The 17,079-nt window shown below is 37.0% G+C and overlaps 1 protein-coding gene across 3 annotated transcripts in view; it reads right to left on the bottom strand.

The window, feature by feature from the left end:
• The window catches only part of LOC104609663 (threonine--tRNA ligase, mitochondrial 1-like), a 112,769-nt gene that overhangs the window by 35,490 nt on the left and 60,200 nt on the right, over positions 1–17,079 (bottom strand). For all 3 annotated transcript variants that reach the window (XM_088896259.1, XM_088896260.1, XM_010276025.3), the window contains 8 exons: positions 8,526–8,615; positions 5,744–5,818; positions 5,477–5,605; positions 5,296–5,385; positions 4,920–5,008; positions 4,727–4,823; positions 4,529–4,615; positions 3,931–4,015 (listed from right to left, as the gene is read on the bottom strand). In XM_088896259.1, the coding sequence (XP_088752385.1) occupies positions 3,931–4,015; positions 4,529–4,615; positions 4,727–4,823; positions 4,920–5,008; positions 5,296–5,385; positions 5,477–5,605; positions 5,744–5,818; positions 8,526–8,615 (742 nt within the window). The remainder of the gene's footprint in view (positions 1–3,930; positions 4,016–4,528; positions 4,616–4,726; positions 4,824–4,919; positions 5,009–5,295; positions 5,386–5,476; positions 5,606–5,743; positions 5,819–8,525; positions 8,616–17,079) is intronic.

Here is a 17,079-nt window from a genome sequence, read left to right on the forward strand (position 1 = left end):
AACGTGCCAGATTTAAAGTGGTTGTACCTGGGCCTAGGCAAGGCACAAGTTGAAATGTGCCTCGCCTGTGTGCCTAGGCATGCCTTTTCAATCACTAGGTCAAACAGCACCAAAAAAGGTGCAATTCCACCCATGCCACATGCCAACAACTCCTAAATCTGACACATTTTTGCTGATACAATTCAAAATGTATCGATACTTCAATCTTGGTGCTGCCCAAAGATCTTTAAGACAACATTTGATGGCTTGGAGAGTAGGGGGTCTCAATAGAAGGAGAAGAAAACTGTGGAGCACCATTCATGCAGCAGTCTCATGGTACAATTGGCAGGAAAGAAACCAGAAGATGCTTGAGGAAAGAGCTTCTCCACTGAAGAAGTTACTAGAAGGATGGTTGGGTCTGTTGACTCCTGGCTGGCTGCATTAGAATTGTTTAAGAACACCCCTCATCAATCTTTTCTTGAGACTGATACTTGGCTTTTGTGAAGCTCAACTTTCATTTCAGGCCAGGTGCTTTAGCCTATCAGCATTTTCTGTATAGTGACTCATTCTACATTCTATACTTTTACATGTTCACAGCATATAAATGAATACAATACATTACCTTTCTCTCAAAAAACATAATAGTAAATTAAACATGTCCTTACATTTCCCAAATAGATAGAAATTCAACAAAAGAATATAGAGTCTGGCCAACCCATAGTCTATAAATAAAATATCTCATTGTGATGACTTACCGCTCACCTGAGAGATTCACTTTGAGGGAAACCCTTCCTCCTTAGAGAGAGAGAGAGAGAGATTGTTCAAAACACTTCGAACCACACGCCTTTTAATTTTTTTAGTTTTTTTTTAATTTCAGTTTTAAGACTTTTATATATTATTTAATAAAGTTCCCAAAAACACCTGTAAACAGGTGTATCGGGCACCTAAAGATATGATACGACATGCCCGATACAGAGTGTATCGTATCAATTCTTTGATACGATACGCCCGATACACAATCCAGAAAAGGAAAGTCTGGGTGCAGCCGCCCAGAAAAGATGTATAGATCTCTCTCAAATCTTCTCAGATCTCAATGATATTTTCAGAATATGATGAGAGGGCCTAGGTGACACTTCCTTTCAAATCTCACTGCAAACTGAAGTCGTATGAGAGAGATCTAATAAAATCTCTCCTAGGATGCGCAAAACAGAGAAAACTGATCTCTGGATAGATCAAAACAATCTACATTCAATCGGCAGTAATAACAGATGTCACACTAATCAAAGAGAGGAGAAAAGGATCAGAGAGTAGCCTGCTCTGATACCATGTCATCTCGAGAAATAGAGAGAGAGCAGAGAGAAAGACAAAAGTCCAGATCTGTTAGGGTTGATCAATCTGATCGAACCAACCCAGAAAAGATGTATTTATATTAAACTTATGTGAATAGACAAGACCGTCCTTACAAAGAGAATAAAAAGATATGTACACTAAAGTACACGCCTATTATAGTACAAGAAAGAAAAAATAAAGTACAGAACAGTAGAATTACAAAACTACCCTTCAGTAGTTCTTCTACAACACATGTGTTTTAAAACATTGGTTAGAACCAGAATCCAGTCTCAAAGGAAACTTTACTGGTCCAGTTTGACAAGAGATTCTTGGTTACATCTCTCCTCCCAGCTAGACTTGGCACAGCCAAGACAGCCACCAGATGTTAGGCCTTAACCTCAATGTGAATGTCCTCCCTTAATCCTCCAATGAAACAACCTACTAAAGCCTTCTTTGTCCAACTGAAAACCCAAGATTTTAACCGTTTAAACTCCTTTTGATAGTCCCTCACAGATCCAGTCTATCTAAGCTTTCTAAGCTTGGACAAGGATTCCTCCAGGAAGGAAAAGCTCAATGTAATTTGAACCCCACCACCTGACGATTGGGTTAAATTGAATTTTGATGGAAACAGTCAAGGAAACCCCGGCCCTTCAGGCATAGGAGTCTTGGGAGATAAGGACAGCAACATCTTAGCCTTATATTCTGGTCCAATGGGAGTAGGAGACTCGGGGCTGAACTATTGGTGGCTCTCTACAGGGTATTCTGATTGCAAATCAATTAGAAGTTGAGCATCTTCTAATCGAAGGAAACTCTATGATTGTTGTGGGCTGGTTAACAGATCCAGAACTATTGGTGGCTCTCTACGGGGTATTCTGATTGCAAATCAATTAGAAGTTGAGCATCTTCTAATTGAAGGAGACTCTAAGATTGTTGTGGACTGGTTAACAGACCCAGGCTCAGTCATGTGGTGCTACATGGATATCCTAAAGAAGGCAAGCTGGTTAACAAATAACATGTCTGTAAGCTCACATTGGGTGAGCAGGTCAGCAAATGCTTTGGCTGATTATCTTGCTAAACAAGGGGTATTGAGGGAACATCTGTACTGGGCAATGTTGTAATGTCTTGTTTCTACTGCATTGTTGGCCTTTAACACTTTACTCTCAAGGGAGGTTGCACCTTGTGTCTCTCCTTGGGGTGCTTGTAACTTTTATTATATATCATTAATAAATTATTTCTCAATTATCAAAAAAATAAAAGTTTGGACAAGGATTCACCAGAGTCTTAAGCTGAATGGTCCAAGCCATGTGCACAAGGCCTCAATAAAGCATGGCCGCAATAACTGAGGATGAGAATGCCAATACCATTGGAACCATAGTACACCTTCTCCCTCTAGGTAAATCGAGGCAACTGAAATTCGTTGTTGGCTTCGAATCTCGCTAAACTCAAAAAAATGTTTTTGCTGTAAAGATCCAAGAGATTGGATCATAACCTCAAATATTGGAAAAACCAAGTTGGCCAATCTACTGAAAGAAGGATTGGCACACTGTTTCTACCTTGACTGGAGCCTTCATCCTTGTTGTCCTGATTGCCTGAACTCTGAAAAAGTGATCCACTCACACCAAGTCATCACCATAGATATCTCCTTTAGCTCCTACAGATCTCCAATCATATGCTCTTCCACTGCTAAGGATTTGGTGATGATAATTTCTTCTTGAGTGGTTGCACCAATCAACTGATCAAGTCTAATACCAAATGATGAATTACTGCTCACCTCAGGGATTCACTTTGAGGGAACCCCTTCCTTCTAAGAGGGATGGAGAGAGAGAAATTTGAGAAAACAAATTTTTTGATGCCCATTGATTGTCATTTCTTGATTTTACATAGGGTCACGAAATACATATTGGAATTCTCAACTAATTCTAGTGACATGTTCTTTTGTAAGTGACCTGGATTGGTGGCCTAAGTATCGAGAGAAGTTCACTATATCAAGGCCTGGAGGCTACAGCTGCTGCTGGGATAGGGGTTGGAGTCCTCAAGTGACTATGGGATTGGGCCTTATCACATTGCAATTATTGAAATAGACTTGAAGATGGAATAAAAGTTTTAAATTGTGTTTTTTTGTCTTAGTTGCAACTATGAATGATGTTCCTTTCTTCTCTCTCTGAACTTAAACACTGCCATCATAATTTCCTGAAAGTAGTATACTAAATCTGAAAGTTATCTCTTATCATCCCATGACCTTAGTTTTCCAATAAGAAATATTCTTGCTTGAGATATCACCCTTATTAGATCTGAGCCCTGAAGATTCACATTGCCCTTGAATCTAGGTGATCTAGCCCACCATTCCTTAAACCATATAGGTCTCCCAACCCTATCCTACATCAATTCAGTTCAAATGTTTGACATCAAACTATGTCATTCTGCTTGTTTACACAGATTAATTTCAGTGTTCAAATGAACAGCATTTATTGAATTCTTACTAATAAGGTCAGACAGAATCAAACTAAAAATAGGATTCAGCATAAATTAGTTTACAAACTACAGAAGCAATGAACAACTAAGAAATGAACTGACAGAATAAAATAAAATAAGTCATTGAATGAATTAAACAGAGAACCTCACCTCTATATGAACGAACTCTATGTTCAAACATTAAGCAGTGTCCAGGACAATTCATTGGCTTAAGTCCAAATTCTTGTTTTTCAATCTGCATAAGTTGTAAGACTGAATATTAAATTGTCTTTGTATTTTCTTGGTGGTAGCCAAGGCTGCCTTTGTCTTGTTCACTTCTCTTTTTCTAAGTAATAAAATTTGAGTTGTTGCTGATAAAAAAAAAAAAAACATATAATGGAAACATGTAGATGAAAAAAGAGGAAGCACAAGTCATCTCACTGACAAAAACAAGAAAAAGTAAGTAACAAATGATACAAGAAAAGTTAATAGTGATTTTCAAGTTTCAATCATTAAGTTGCCAATGCTTGATACATAGGACTATTTTTTTAATGGCTATCTGCAAGCATGTGCTTTCTGTGGCCATTAAGTGTCAACAAGATCCATGTCGTAAAACTCTATCAGTGTGTCTTTCATTTTCACTCTGCTCATTTTTTCCTCCACAATTAGATTTCTCCTTTCATCTGAATGTGTTATGAATATTGATAAATCATGACAAGTTCACAAACTCTTAGACTTGGCATCAAAAGGAACTGGCATAAAATCTAACCTCAAAAACAAACATGTTCTCTTTATAGTTTGCAGCATGGCCAGACGTCTCCCAGAGTTGCATATTGTATATATTTGGAGTCAAAACCTGCCAAAGAGAATTAACATGACAGGTCCAATTCCTCAACATTGGAATATATATATATATATATATATATATATATATGAGTGTGTGTGTGTGTAGACAAAGAAAGCTAACCTCTTGATAACCTCTCTCCCTATATTGAGTTCGAATGAACTCCATTAATTTGTTGTAAACTCGGGTGCCATATGGCAGGAAGAACCAACTTCCTGGACTGAAATATGACAAGAAATGCAGTCAATGGATGTTGTGAGCAATCTTAAGTCCTTGAAAGTAATAAAAACTAATGTTGGAGCTTGGCTCATATTACCTAAGAGGGTGACAAAAGAAGAGCTCTTGTTTTGCCCCCAATAACCTGTGGTCATATTTCTTTGCTTCTTCCAGCTGAGTGAGATATTCCTGCAGAAGGATACAGACATAGGATCAAGGTCTAAAATAATAGGAACAGCAGCAGGGCTCGTGTTGGTTGATGTTAACTTTATCTCTTTTCTTTTTCAACTGGTAATTATAAATTTAATGGTCAAAGCTTATCAATAGTTTACCAGCATGTAGTCCACCATACATATATAAATATAAATATGGAAGGGACCATCTTCACATTCAAAGAAAATATCCATAGTCTATACAATAAAAGTTAAAAGAATTAATTACACTTGCTAAGGAAAACTGGATGTTTAAATACATACCTTCAGACGTTTGGAATCTGGATAAGATATCCCATAAACTCTTTGTAGACTCTCTCGTTCCTTCTTCCCCCTCCAATAGGCTGATGAAGCCTAGAGATTTCAACTTACAATTAACATTAACAACATCTGTTCATACAAATAGTTCAAATATCCAGATATATTATGTCAGGTCATTCATCACCTTTAAACAAGCAAATGCTTTTACAAAAGATGTGTTTGGGATATGAGGTCCACGGCACAAATCAACCAAAGGTCCGCATCTATAAACAGTGATCGTCTTGTCTTCTGGCAATTCATTAATGATTTCAATCTGCATAAAAAGGTTAGACTCTAAATATGGAACATTTATAAAATAGGGCATCCAAGTAGGAAGCAAAGGGAGGAAACAAGATATAAAAGGTATTCAACAATACAGATGAAGGAAATCTAAATATGAAGCATTACTCACCTTAAAATTATTTTCAGAAAACATTTCTAAAGCTTGTTTCCTTGATACTTCAATACGCTCAAAAGGCTGTTTTTCCTGCAGTATAGAGCACAATAGCAAAACATCAAGAATCCTACAGCAGGTCAGGGCTTAGAATGAGAAAGGGCTGATACAAACAAAATCCTCAATATTACAAAATTGGCAGTTTGATTGTTGGGCTACTCAGTGAGTTAATTCATGGATCAGCTGAACTAAGTCATTTTTAGTTCAAGAATTTGCAGATCAGGTGAGAAATACCTAAATATATAACAAATTTGCTAAAATATTTCAAGAATTTGCATATTTTTCAACCCCAGAAATAACCTTGTAACTATAGATGATAATCATCATTTAACCTAAATGGCATGAGACAGGAGGCACACAATTCTATTTTGCTTAAGCATAAGCATCAAAAAGCTACATTATCAACTTGAACCACATATGCAAAAACTTACAAACAAAATTTGATATTTTGAAATCTATTTACATTGAGTTGTAGTACTTGGATGGGTCACAAATGACAGTCCAGGAGCATGACAATATAGACACATATTAAGGGAAGTAAGAAGTCTAGCTAAGTATTGAGAAGGCAGTTTTTTTGCCTTTTAAGTTAATTAAGTATATTGTAATTTAATCTTGTTAGTTTAAATACTAACGAGAAATCTACACCCTTAACTTCTTGCCTCTTGCAATTCTCTCTTAATCTTCTCATTCTTCAATCCCTTCTTAAATTTTCTCTACAATCATCTCCTAACATCACAAGCAAACACAAATTGGTAACAGAGCTCAGTTGGGATCTCTGATCATTGAGACAACAGCGGGCCACTGGCATCATCACTACCAACATCTGACTTCAGCAAGCAAGACAGTTGCTCACGTCAAGCAACGAAAAAAACCCTAGAATCTGGTCAGGGTTGGTTTTATATGTATTCTGGTGTGTTTCTTATAGAGGTTTGATGCTATTATATTATTTTTTCTGGATTTACTTCTATGAAAATCTAGGAAATCGCAATAAGTACAGTTCCATTGCTTTCTGTTGGTGTGTTTAGTAAACCTACAGTCTGTAAATAGAACCATTTTAGGGTGGAACCAATGATTATTTGCAAACTAGAAAAGGTTATTTTGCTTCAATTGGTGGACTATTCAAGGTGCTGACTATTTTCTCCAAGCCATATTTTCTGTCAGTCTATGTTTGACCTTATTTACTTATTCTAGGGTGTGTGAGAATACAGATCTGGTGTTCCTGCAGCCTGGAATTATATCTGACTAGATCTGGAGTGGTGTAATGGTGTAAAAGATTATGGAGAAGCTGACAGTTACCTTAAAAGCATGCACCTCCCTTGAGAATCATGCACTTGCATCCTTGGGATCTCCTCAAGGATGCTACTTGCCAGACCTTGGTCCCCAAAAAACCAGAAGTTTGTCATCCCAATGATTTTAAATATACAAGTCTGGTCACTAGCCTGTACAAGATCATTGCTAAGATCATATCCCTAATGATAAATAAAGAATTTTCTATCAACACTCTCAAGGGGCATTCACTCAGGGTAGGCAGATAACAGATCAGATTCTCAAACAATGTGTGGAGTTTGTGAGAAGGCCCAAAGGAAAGGGTCTGATGTGCAAATTAGATCTAGAGAAAGCCTAAGATCTAGTAGATTGGTTGTTTTTTTTACTAGAGGTGGTAAGGAAATGTGGCTTTAGGGAGAGGTGGTGTAGATGGATTTGGGGCTGTTGCAGACCCACCATTACTCTGTTCTCGTTAATGGGACTGCTAAGGATTTCTTCCCAGCCTTGAGGGGACGGAGACAAGGTGACCTTTTGTCTCCCTTTCTCTTTACCCTTATTGTGGATGTTTTTAATAGGCTAATAATGAGGGTTGATAAGATAATATTGGTCAAAGGATAGAAGAATAGGTAGGGAGTATGTGGTCAAATAGCCATGAACATGCACCAAATTTCCTCTAAAATCAAGACTCCATATAAGATCTTACCAACCATACAACCTGCTGACATCAGTGGTCAATGATGATGATGTCAGCAGCTGACTAGAGTAGCAATAACCAGAACCCAATATTGATGATGCACTGATACCAATAAACAAACTTTATGTTTTTTAAAGGATTGTGGCATGGAGAATGGATAAAAGAAGAGGAGGAGAAAGAAAGTGGAAGAATGTTTGGGATCCCAAAGGATCACAAAAAGATCTTAGGTGTACCCCTTCATCATCATTTATAATAAAGCACATAAATTACACTTAAAACCCCTAACTAGTATAACAATTAAGCTACCCTTGCAATTATAAGTGTGCTCTCATAACGACTAAACTACCGTCTCATGAAATATACAAGGTTCAAAATATCGCAATATATAGTGTGTATCGTATGATACATATCAATTTTCAGGGTCACCGATACACTTCTTGCTCAGACTATTTCAGTGGTTTTAAACAATAAAAGAGGTTGTATCATAACCTCTGACGAATTATCAAATCAAAAAAAAAAAAATCATTTGATTGAGACACATAAGACAACTTTTTCATATCAAGTACCGATACTTTCAACTTTGTTAGTATAGACAGACACACAGATGTACATGCACCCCAGCCTACAAATTTCCAGGCCTGGGCAGAGTTTGGACACAAAACCTAGGCCCAGGCCCAGGAATTTGAAAGCAAGACCAGGCCAGGCTGGGAAGAGCACCCCAAGATAAAACCTAGTTTTCTTTTCTTTTCTTTTCTTTTAAAGGAGAAGGTTGAGTAATACCGCAACTGCTTTCATTGCCCCTGATTCAATTTGTTTGAAATAGTCCTCATTCAAGCCTAGGTCACCATAAAATGCATCATAATAAAAACCCTGCAAAAAGCATTAAACCCTCTTATAAGACAATTCACAAAGGGCACAGAGATCAGTATCAGATTGATAATTTTTATCAAAAAAATCCAACTACAAATGAAGAGTAGAGTTTCAAGATTCCACTTTTAACAATTTGTAATTGAAAAATTAATTTGCACTTCAAAAAACATTGTGATAACAAATAGGAAAGCAAAAGCAATAGCAAACTAATGCATGATTAGGAGCTCCTAGAAACTGTACCATGTGAAAGAGGTGGAACAAAAAAAAACCTAGTGGATAAATCATTGCAGCCCAATTAAACTCTATGATTTTACTTTTGAGACAGACCATAAGACTTTGAGAAAGAGTTACGACATGAAATAACGGAAAACCAGTTTGGTTTTTTACCTGGGAGATCAACCATGAAAGTTGTCATTTTACTAAGGTAATTGATAGAAAAGTTTCAAGAGGAGAGAGATCTTCATATAGTATTTATTGATCTGGAAAAAGCACATGATAGAGTACCTCGAAAGATAATATGGTGGGCTTTACTACAAATCTTAGCTACTTGCTTAGGTTGATTCCCAGGGTTAAACTTGAATGGATGTACATCAGAGTTCTAAGGAGAGTTGTAAAAAGGTGATGCGGTTTGGTTGAATTACCCAGTGTTTTAAAAGCACAAGGTGTAAAAAAGCCACAGAGGGATTTTTGCACTCAAGGCACAAGGCGAGGCATGCATCTTTTCGAAGCAAGGTACAAAATTTTTAAAATTTTCAAAAATGCAAAAAAAAAGCACAAAAATATTAAAAGCAGTATTAATTAAATTGCATGCTTCACTTTTAAATTAAATGTTAAAAAACCTATTGGCTCAGATTAAAATGCATAAACATTAATACAAAACACATTCAAAGTGAAGATGCAAAAAGAAAAAATCAAACAAAACATATAAAACATATTCAAGCACTCAACAATTTAAGCATGTGAAACTTCAAATCTCTATTTCCTTCCCAATGACATTACTTTAAATGGCTAATGTAATGTTAAACACCTCGCACTCCTAAGTCCTAATTCTATGGGCGGCCTTTGTACCAAGCCCACTATGGTCTTACATTTTTAATCCATACATAAAAAAATGATTTTATAATTCTAATTATAGTTCATTATCTTTTAAAAAAATGCCTCATATTAAGAAGGATGAAGAAACAATATTAGAAAAAAGTGTGTGCTCCATATCGTACACGATAGAGTACCTCGAAAGATAATATGGTGGGCTTTACTACAAATCTTAGCTACTTGCTTAGGTTGATTCCAAGGGTTAAACTTGAATGGATGTACATCAGAGTTCAAAGGAGAGTTGTAAAAAGGTGATGGGTTTGGTTGAATTACCCAGTGTTTTAAAAGCACAAGGTGTAAAAAAGCCACAGAGGGATTTTTTGCACTCAAGGCACAAGACGAGGCATGCATCTTTTCGAAGCAAGGTACAAAATTTTTAAAATTTTCAAAAATTCAAAAAAAAACACAAAATTATAAAAAACAATATTAATTAAATTGCATGCTTCACTTCTAAATTAAATGTTAAAAAACCTACTGGCTCAGATTAAAATGCATAAACATTAATATAAAACACATTCTAAGTAAAGATGCAAAAAGAAAAAATCAAACATAACATATAAAACATATTCAAGCACTCAACAATTTAAGCATGTGAAACTTCAAATCTCTATTTCCTTCCCAATGGCATTACTTTAAATGGCTAATGTAATGTTAAGCACCTCGCATTCCTAAGTCCTAATTCTATGGGCGGCCTTTGTACCAAGCCCACTACGGTCTTACATTCTTAATCCATACATAAAAAATGATTTTATAATTCTAATTATAGTTCATTATCTTTTAAAAAAAATGCCTCATAAAAGGATGAAGAAACAACATTGGAAAAAAAGTGTGTGCTCCAAAAAGCAAAAAAAGAAAGTGCAAAATTTAGGCACACGCCTAGGCACACTAGGTGCCCACCTTTTCAAACAAGCTATACCTGGGCCTAGGTATGGTACAGGTGTTAAAATGCACCTTGTCTGCACACCTACTCATGCCTTTTAAATCACTGGACTTGCCTTTGTTGGGGGAAAGTATACTGGTCCAACAATCAGACGAAGCCTATTTTGAGGCAGTTGGACAGATTAGGTGCCTCCTAAGTGGGAGGACAGGTTTCCAAATGTGGCTCAAGAAGCTTTACCCATGTTTAAAATGTCCATAAATTTCCTAATATTTCCATGACATGTTTCCATTTCCATGGGTATCAACACAAAATATTACTAGAATCAACATATTCCCTGGTAAAAACTGTCGACACAATGTGAAATACAAGAGATGGTATTATAACATAAGTTGGTGATAATATTATGCATGTATAGAGGTATTATTGATGTCTAATGGGCATGAGTACCACTTTGAGCCAAGCTTGAAATCCTTTTCAATTAAAAGTCCTAGAATTTGTTTATGTAAATGATTATTAGGTTAATCTATTAGAATCATTTGTATTTTCTATGAGTCTAAGTTTTGCTTTAAAATCACAATTATGTACTGTACAAGGGAACTTCGCAATATATTATTTTGTCTACTAACTGTAGCTTTGTTTGATAGTTGGGAACAAAACAATAATTTAAAAGGGTGTACCTATGCTTCGTTTATCATTCCATAAAATATTATTTTAGATTCACATATTTCGCAAAGCTTCCACCATGTCTATGAATTTTACATTATTTCCATACGACATTTCCAACATGTTTACTATATTTCAATGACTAATATTTCCACCAACACCGACACCTGTGTTGTTGGACCATGGAGGCATAGTTGTAAAATGTCCTTTTCAGTTTGAACATTGTTGATTGGAAGATGGTTTTATGGACCTCTTACAGTAGTGGTGGTTGAGGTGTCAAGTGGAGGGTTCAGCTAGCTATGTATTTGGGAAGAGACTGGCAAGACTAGAAGAGAACTTAAAGACTTAGGTGGAGGAACAAGGTCCATCTTAGCTGTAGATAGGCATAGAAGGGCAATAGACAATAAGGATTTTGACATGATGATTTAGCAGGAAGAAATCAAATGGAGCCAAAGATTAAGGTGTCTATGACTCAAACAATAGGGTGACACCAATACATCTTTTTCCACAAGATGGCTAATGGGAGGAGGGAGAAACATATCAAGAGTCTAGTGGTGGACGGGGAGGAAATCTAGGAGGAAGGGAGGATCAAAGAGCCTATAACAAGCAATTATGCAGATTTGTACACAGAAAGGTGAGAGCACAAACTAAATTGGATAGGTTGGCCATTGATGGTTGTCTTCCATGTAAGCCAGGAAATTCAAGGAGGTATTTTCCAAGGAAGAAGTCCTGAATGCAATTGGGGAACCAAAGGGGGACAAAGCACCTTTGGTCAAATGGCTTCACTACGACTCTTTATAAAAAGTGTTGGCACTTCTTGAAAGACGATTCAATGAAGGTATTAAGGGAATTCCATCCAATGTTTTGAAAATCATAATTGTATGATTGTATTGAAAAATAGTAGAGAAAATTGAATCGTGAATCGTATCATAAATTGTAAGATTATTTCTATTTCTTACAAACTTGCCAAAAAATTAAATATAGTAATGCTAAAAGGCTAAATATATGTACAAAAGAGATTCTACTGAATTTTCGATCCATATCTACCATATAGTGACTAAAACAATATAATTTGCCACTTTTGCAATAGAAGTCTAAGAGGATATTATTAAGTTTGACTTAAAAGTCAAACAATCCACATATAATGGTGATATATGATCCTAAATAACATAAACAAATCAATTTCTACTAAGGCCTTTAAAACAAGGCCCTTGACAAAACTAAATATAAACAAAACAAAATGACAAAGTAGAGAACTAATTCTTAATAGAATTGATTTGAACCACAATGAACTGCAAGAATTGTATAAATCATAATACTTATGAATCAAACCATAGGAACAAATTTTTGTAGAAAATTATTCAAAGATAAGATTTCAATTGTAACACTTGGGATTCATGATTTAAATTGTGAGTCATATCGTAAATCAAAAGATTTTGACAATACTAATTCCATCATAATGAGTCTCTACAATACAATAATTTACCTTCTGTTGGAAAGTAGAAGTTTGACTCTCTGATTGATTCTCCATAATTTTAGGTCCATCAGTTTAGGAAACTTAATTTCCTAGAATCATGGGATATCCTAGAATCATGGGATATTAATTGGAGAATCCCACTGATATAGAAATTAGTTTTTTAGGAAAAGTTAGTTTCCTATTTTATCACCCTGTAAATTAGTTTTGTAATTCTATATAAAGTTGTGTATATGCTCCTTCCAAGACAATACAATCAATTCATTTTTCTCTCAAATTTTCACATGGTATTAGAGCCAGGTTACGACCTAATCCACACATAGTATCTCTTTGGTCATCTCTGCTACTGGTTCAAGAACTCTCAAACAGTATTTGGGAGGTTCTTGAGTGTCCTTGATTCTTCTTCGAGATCGGCTACAGATCTGAACTCTACATTTTTGCTTCTTCTGGACTGTTGCGCCATCGGATTCATCCTTTTTTCTTGGATCTCTTTGTAGAGACATCAGATCAGTCTGAAATCTTAGATCTGGTGTTGCCCAGAGCAGATTTACTGAATCCCTTTGGTTTCGTTTGGATCAGTTTTGATTTTGAGTGGTTTCGATCCACTCTTCAGTTTGGTGGAGCATTATAGTTACCTTTTTCTTTACATTGGCTGAAAGATTCTTTAGGCCTTCATCACCAACCCTTACTAAGTTTTTCAGACCTTCATTGTCTGTTTTTCTCTCTTTCTTGAAGCCCACCCAATATGTCAGAAGCCACCGTATCAAATACCACTGCACAATCGGAAGAAGTTTCCTCACATCAAGCATCTGGCGACCTGCAAAACATTCAGGCAGCATATAGGTTGAACGGGAAAAATTATTTGAAGTGGCCTCAGTTTGTTCGAACATATTTAAGGGAAAAGGAAAGCTTAGCCATCTCTTAGGGACGGGACCGAAGGAAGGAGATCCAAGATTTGATGCATGGGACGAAGCTGACTCCATAATCATGTCATGGTTATGGAATTCAATGAACCCTGAAATCAGCGACACGTGTATGTTTTTATCCACGGCTAAAGAGATCTGGGATGTCGTCCGACAAACATATTCAAAAGCACGTGATGCAGCACAAGTGTACGAAATCAAAGTCAAGACTGGAGCAACTAAACAAGACAGCAAGACAGTTACCGAGTATGCAAATTTACTGCAGAACCTGTGGCAAGAACTTGATCATTATCGGTGCATTGAGACTAAATGTGCAGCGGATGCAGCAATCCTAAAGAGTTTTATCGAAAAAGATCACATTTATGATTTTCTTGCAGGACTCAACGCAGAATTTGATCAAGTTAGGGTCCAGATTCTCGGCAAAGACGAGGTACCATCTCTAAATGAGACTATTTCTCTGATTCGTGCTGAAGAAAGCCGTAGAGGGGTTATGCTTGAACCTCAAGTACTAAAAGGTTCAGCCATGACTACAAGGATGGAACAACCGAAAATACTGGAAGGAATAAAGACAGATTTGTCCTCTGCACGGGACAACAAGGAGTCTCTTTGGTGTACCTATTGCAAGAAACCAAGGCACACCAAAGAGAAGTGTTGGAAGCTGAATGGTAAACCACCGAATAGGGAATGGGGCTACCGAGGAGGACAACAGAAGAGTCGAAGTCAAGCTAACTTCACCACAAATCAGCCGAGCCAAGAAAAGCCTCCAGACAAGACCGAGTTCAATAAGGAGGAGATCGAAAAGATAAGGGGGCTTCTGGGATCGTTGGAGAAACCTAGTGGTACAGGCTCTCTTGCAATCTCAGGTAAGTTTTCTATTCCTCACGGACTAAATGTCTCAGATGAACCTATTAGGGATTTATGGGTTATTGACTCAGGAGCCACAGATCACATGACTCACTCCTCACTACATTTTAGCACTTACACCCCCTGCCCAAGCAATTGAAAAATAGCCATTGCAGACGGTTCCCTTACTACCGTAGCTGGCCTTGGGGATATCCATATTAATCCATCACTTACACTAAAAAGTGTCCTTCATGTTCCAAAATTGTCCACTAACCTGATATCCATCCAAAAACTCACCCATGACATGAACTGTAATGTGCTTTTCTATCCTTCTTACTGTATATTTCAGGACCAGGATTCGAGGAAGAGGATTGGACTTGCTAAGGAGAAGAATGGACTCTACTATCTTGAAGAATCATGCAAATCAAATATTGTCCAGGATAAGTTATCTCTGTCATTCCTTTCATCATCCAACAAAGACGCCATTTGGCTTCATCACTTTAGACTAGGACATCCATCTTTTGGAATTTTGAAAACTATGTTTCCCTCCTTGTTTAAAGGATTGAAAGTTGAATATTTTCATTGTGATGTGTGTGAATTTGCAAAACACAAGCGTGTGCCCTTTCCAATCAGTAACAAGAGAAGTTCAGTCCCATTCTTTTTTATCCATAGTGATATATGGGGACCCTCCACAATTCCAAATGTGTCTGGCTCACGATGGTTCGTCTCTTTTATTGATGATTGCACTAGGGTCTCTTGGATCTTTCTTCTTAAATCTAAATCAGATGTAAGTAGTGTACTCCCAAATTTCCATAACATGATCCAAAATCAGTTTGGGGTCAGAATCAAAAGATTTAGATCGGATAATGCATGGGATTATTTCAACCAAACTTTATCCCCATATTTTCGAAAAGAAGGGATTATCCATGAATCCTCCTGCATTAATACTCCACAACAAAACGGAGTAGCAAAAAGGAAGAATGGTCATCTACTAGCTGCAACCCGAGCCTTACTTTTCCACCAGCATATTCCAAAAACCTATTGGGGGGAAGCTGTGCTTACAGCCGCATACATTATAAATCGATTACCTTCGAGGGTGTTGGGATTTAAAACACCAATGGAAACACTTTCTCAATTTTATCCCGATCTACATACAACAAATAATCTCACCCCAAGAATCTTTGGATGCACTGCTTTTGTCCATGTTCATACCCATAATAGAGAGAAGTTAGATCCAAGAGCCATCAAGTGTATTTTTGTGGGTTATTCGTCCACCCAAAAGGGTTATAAGTGTTACCACCCACCTACTAAAATATTCTTTGTCTCTATTGATGTCACTTTTGAAGAAAAGTCACCATATTTCACTCAACCTTATCTTCAGGGAGAGTCTTTGTCATTCATTGAAGATAAGGACAGAGAATTGTTCCCGCTTGGTCTACCTACAGTTTCTCAACATCCAAACTCAGCATCTATACCAGTTCAATCCGTATCTGCACCTATCAAACCACCTCAAACCAAACCAACTTCTTCACCCATTCATACTAGACCCATGACAGAGAATGAACTTTGTGACTCTATGAGATTGCAGGTATATTCAAGAAGAAACCAGGATCCTAATCTTGTGCAGGTTCAAGATTCAACTCCTAATCCTGAGAATGAGGTAAATACAGTTCCAGAAATTTCTTCTGAATTAGCATCTGACCAAGATCTTCCTATTGCTCTTAGGAAAGGCACAAGAGAATGCACTAAACATCCCTTATATCCCTTAGCAAATTTTGTGTCCTTTAAAAAATTCTCACCATCACATAGGAGTTTCCTAGTTAGTCTAAACACCATTCATATTCCTAATACTTTATCTAAGGCATTATCTGATGAGAAATGGAAAGATGCTATGAGAGAAGAGATGCAAGCTCTAGATAAGAATCAAACATGGGAAATTGTTGACCTACCAACAAGAAAGAAACCCGTGGGCTGCAAGTGGGTTTTCACAGTAAAGTACAAGTCAGATGGCTCTCTAGAAAGATACAAAGCAAGACTCGTGGCAAAAGGATATACACAAACCTATGGTGTTGACTATCAGGAGACATTCGCTCCAGTGGCTAAGATGAATACGGTAAGAATTTTGTTGTCACTAGCAGCTAACTTCGACTGGTACTTGGAGCAATTTGATCTAAAGAATGCTTTTCTTCACGGTAATTTAGAGGAGGAGATATACATGGATATTCCTCCGGGCTTCAAAGGAAATCTAAAAGGAAATAAAGTTTGCAGGTTGAAGAAGGCACTATATGGTCTCAAGCAATCACCTAGGGCGTGGTTTGGAAGATTTACTAAAGTTATGCTTGCCATCGGATACAAACAAAGTCAGGGAGATCATACACTCTTTATAAAGCATTCGGATGCAGGGGGAGTCACGGCTCTTCTAGTATATGTCGATGACATAATTGTGACAGGAAATGATGAAAAGGAGAAGGAAGCCTTGAGAAGATGCCTAGTCAAAGAATTCGAAATAAAAGAACTTGGGAGATTGAAGTATTTTCTAGGGATTGAAGTAGCTCATTCCAGAGAAGGCATCTTTATCTCACAACAGAA

This window comes from Nelumbo nucifera, chromosome 1, assembly GCF_055504915.1.
Source record: "Nelumbo nucifera cultivar China Antique chromosome 1, China Antique-T2T, whole genome shotgun sequence".
NCBI lineage: Eukaryota > Viridiplantae > Streptophyta > Magnoliopsida > Proteales > Nelumbonaceae > Nelumbo > Nelumbo nucifera.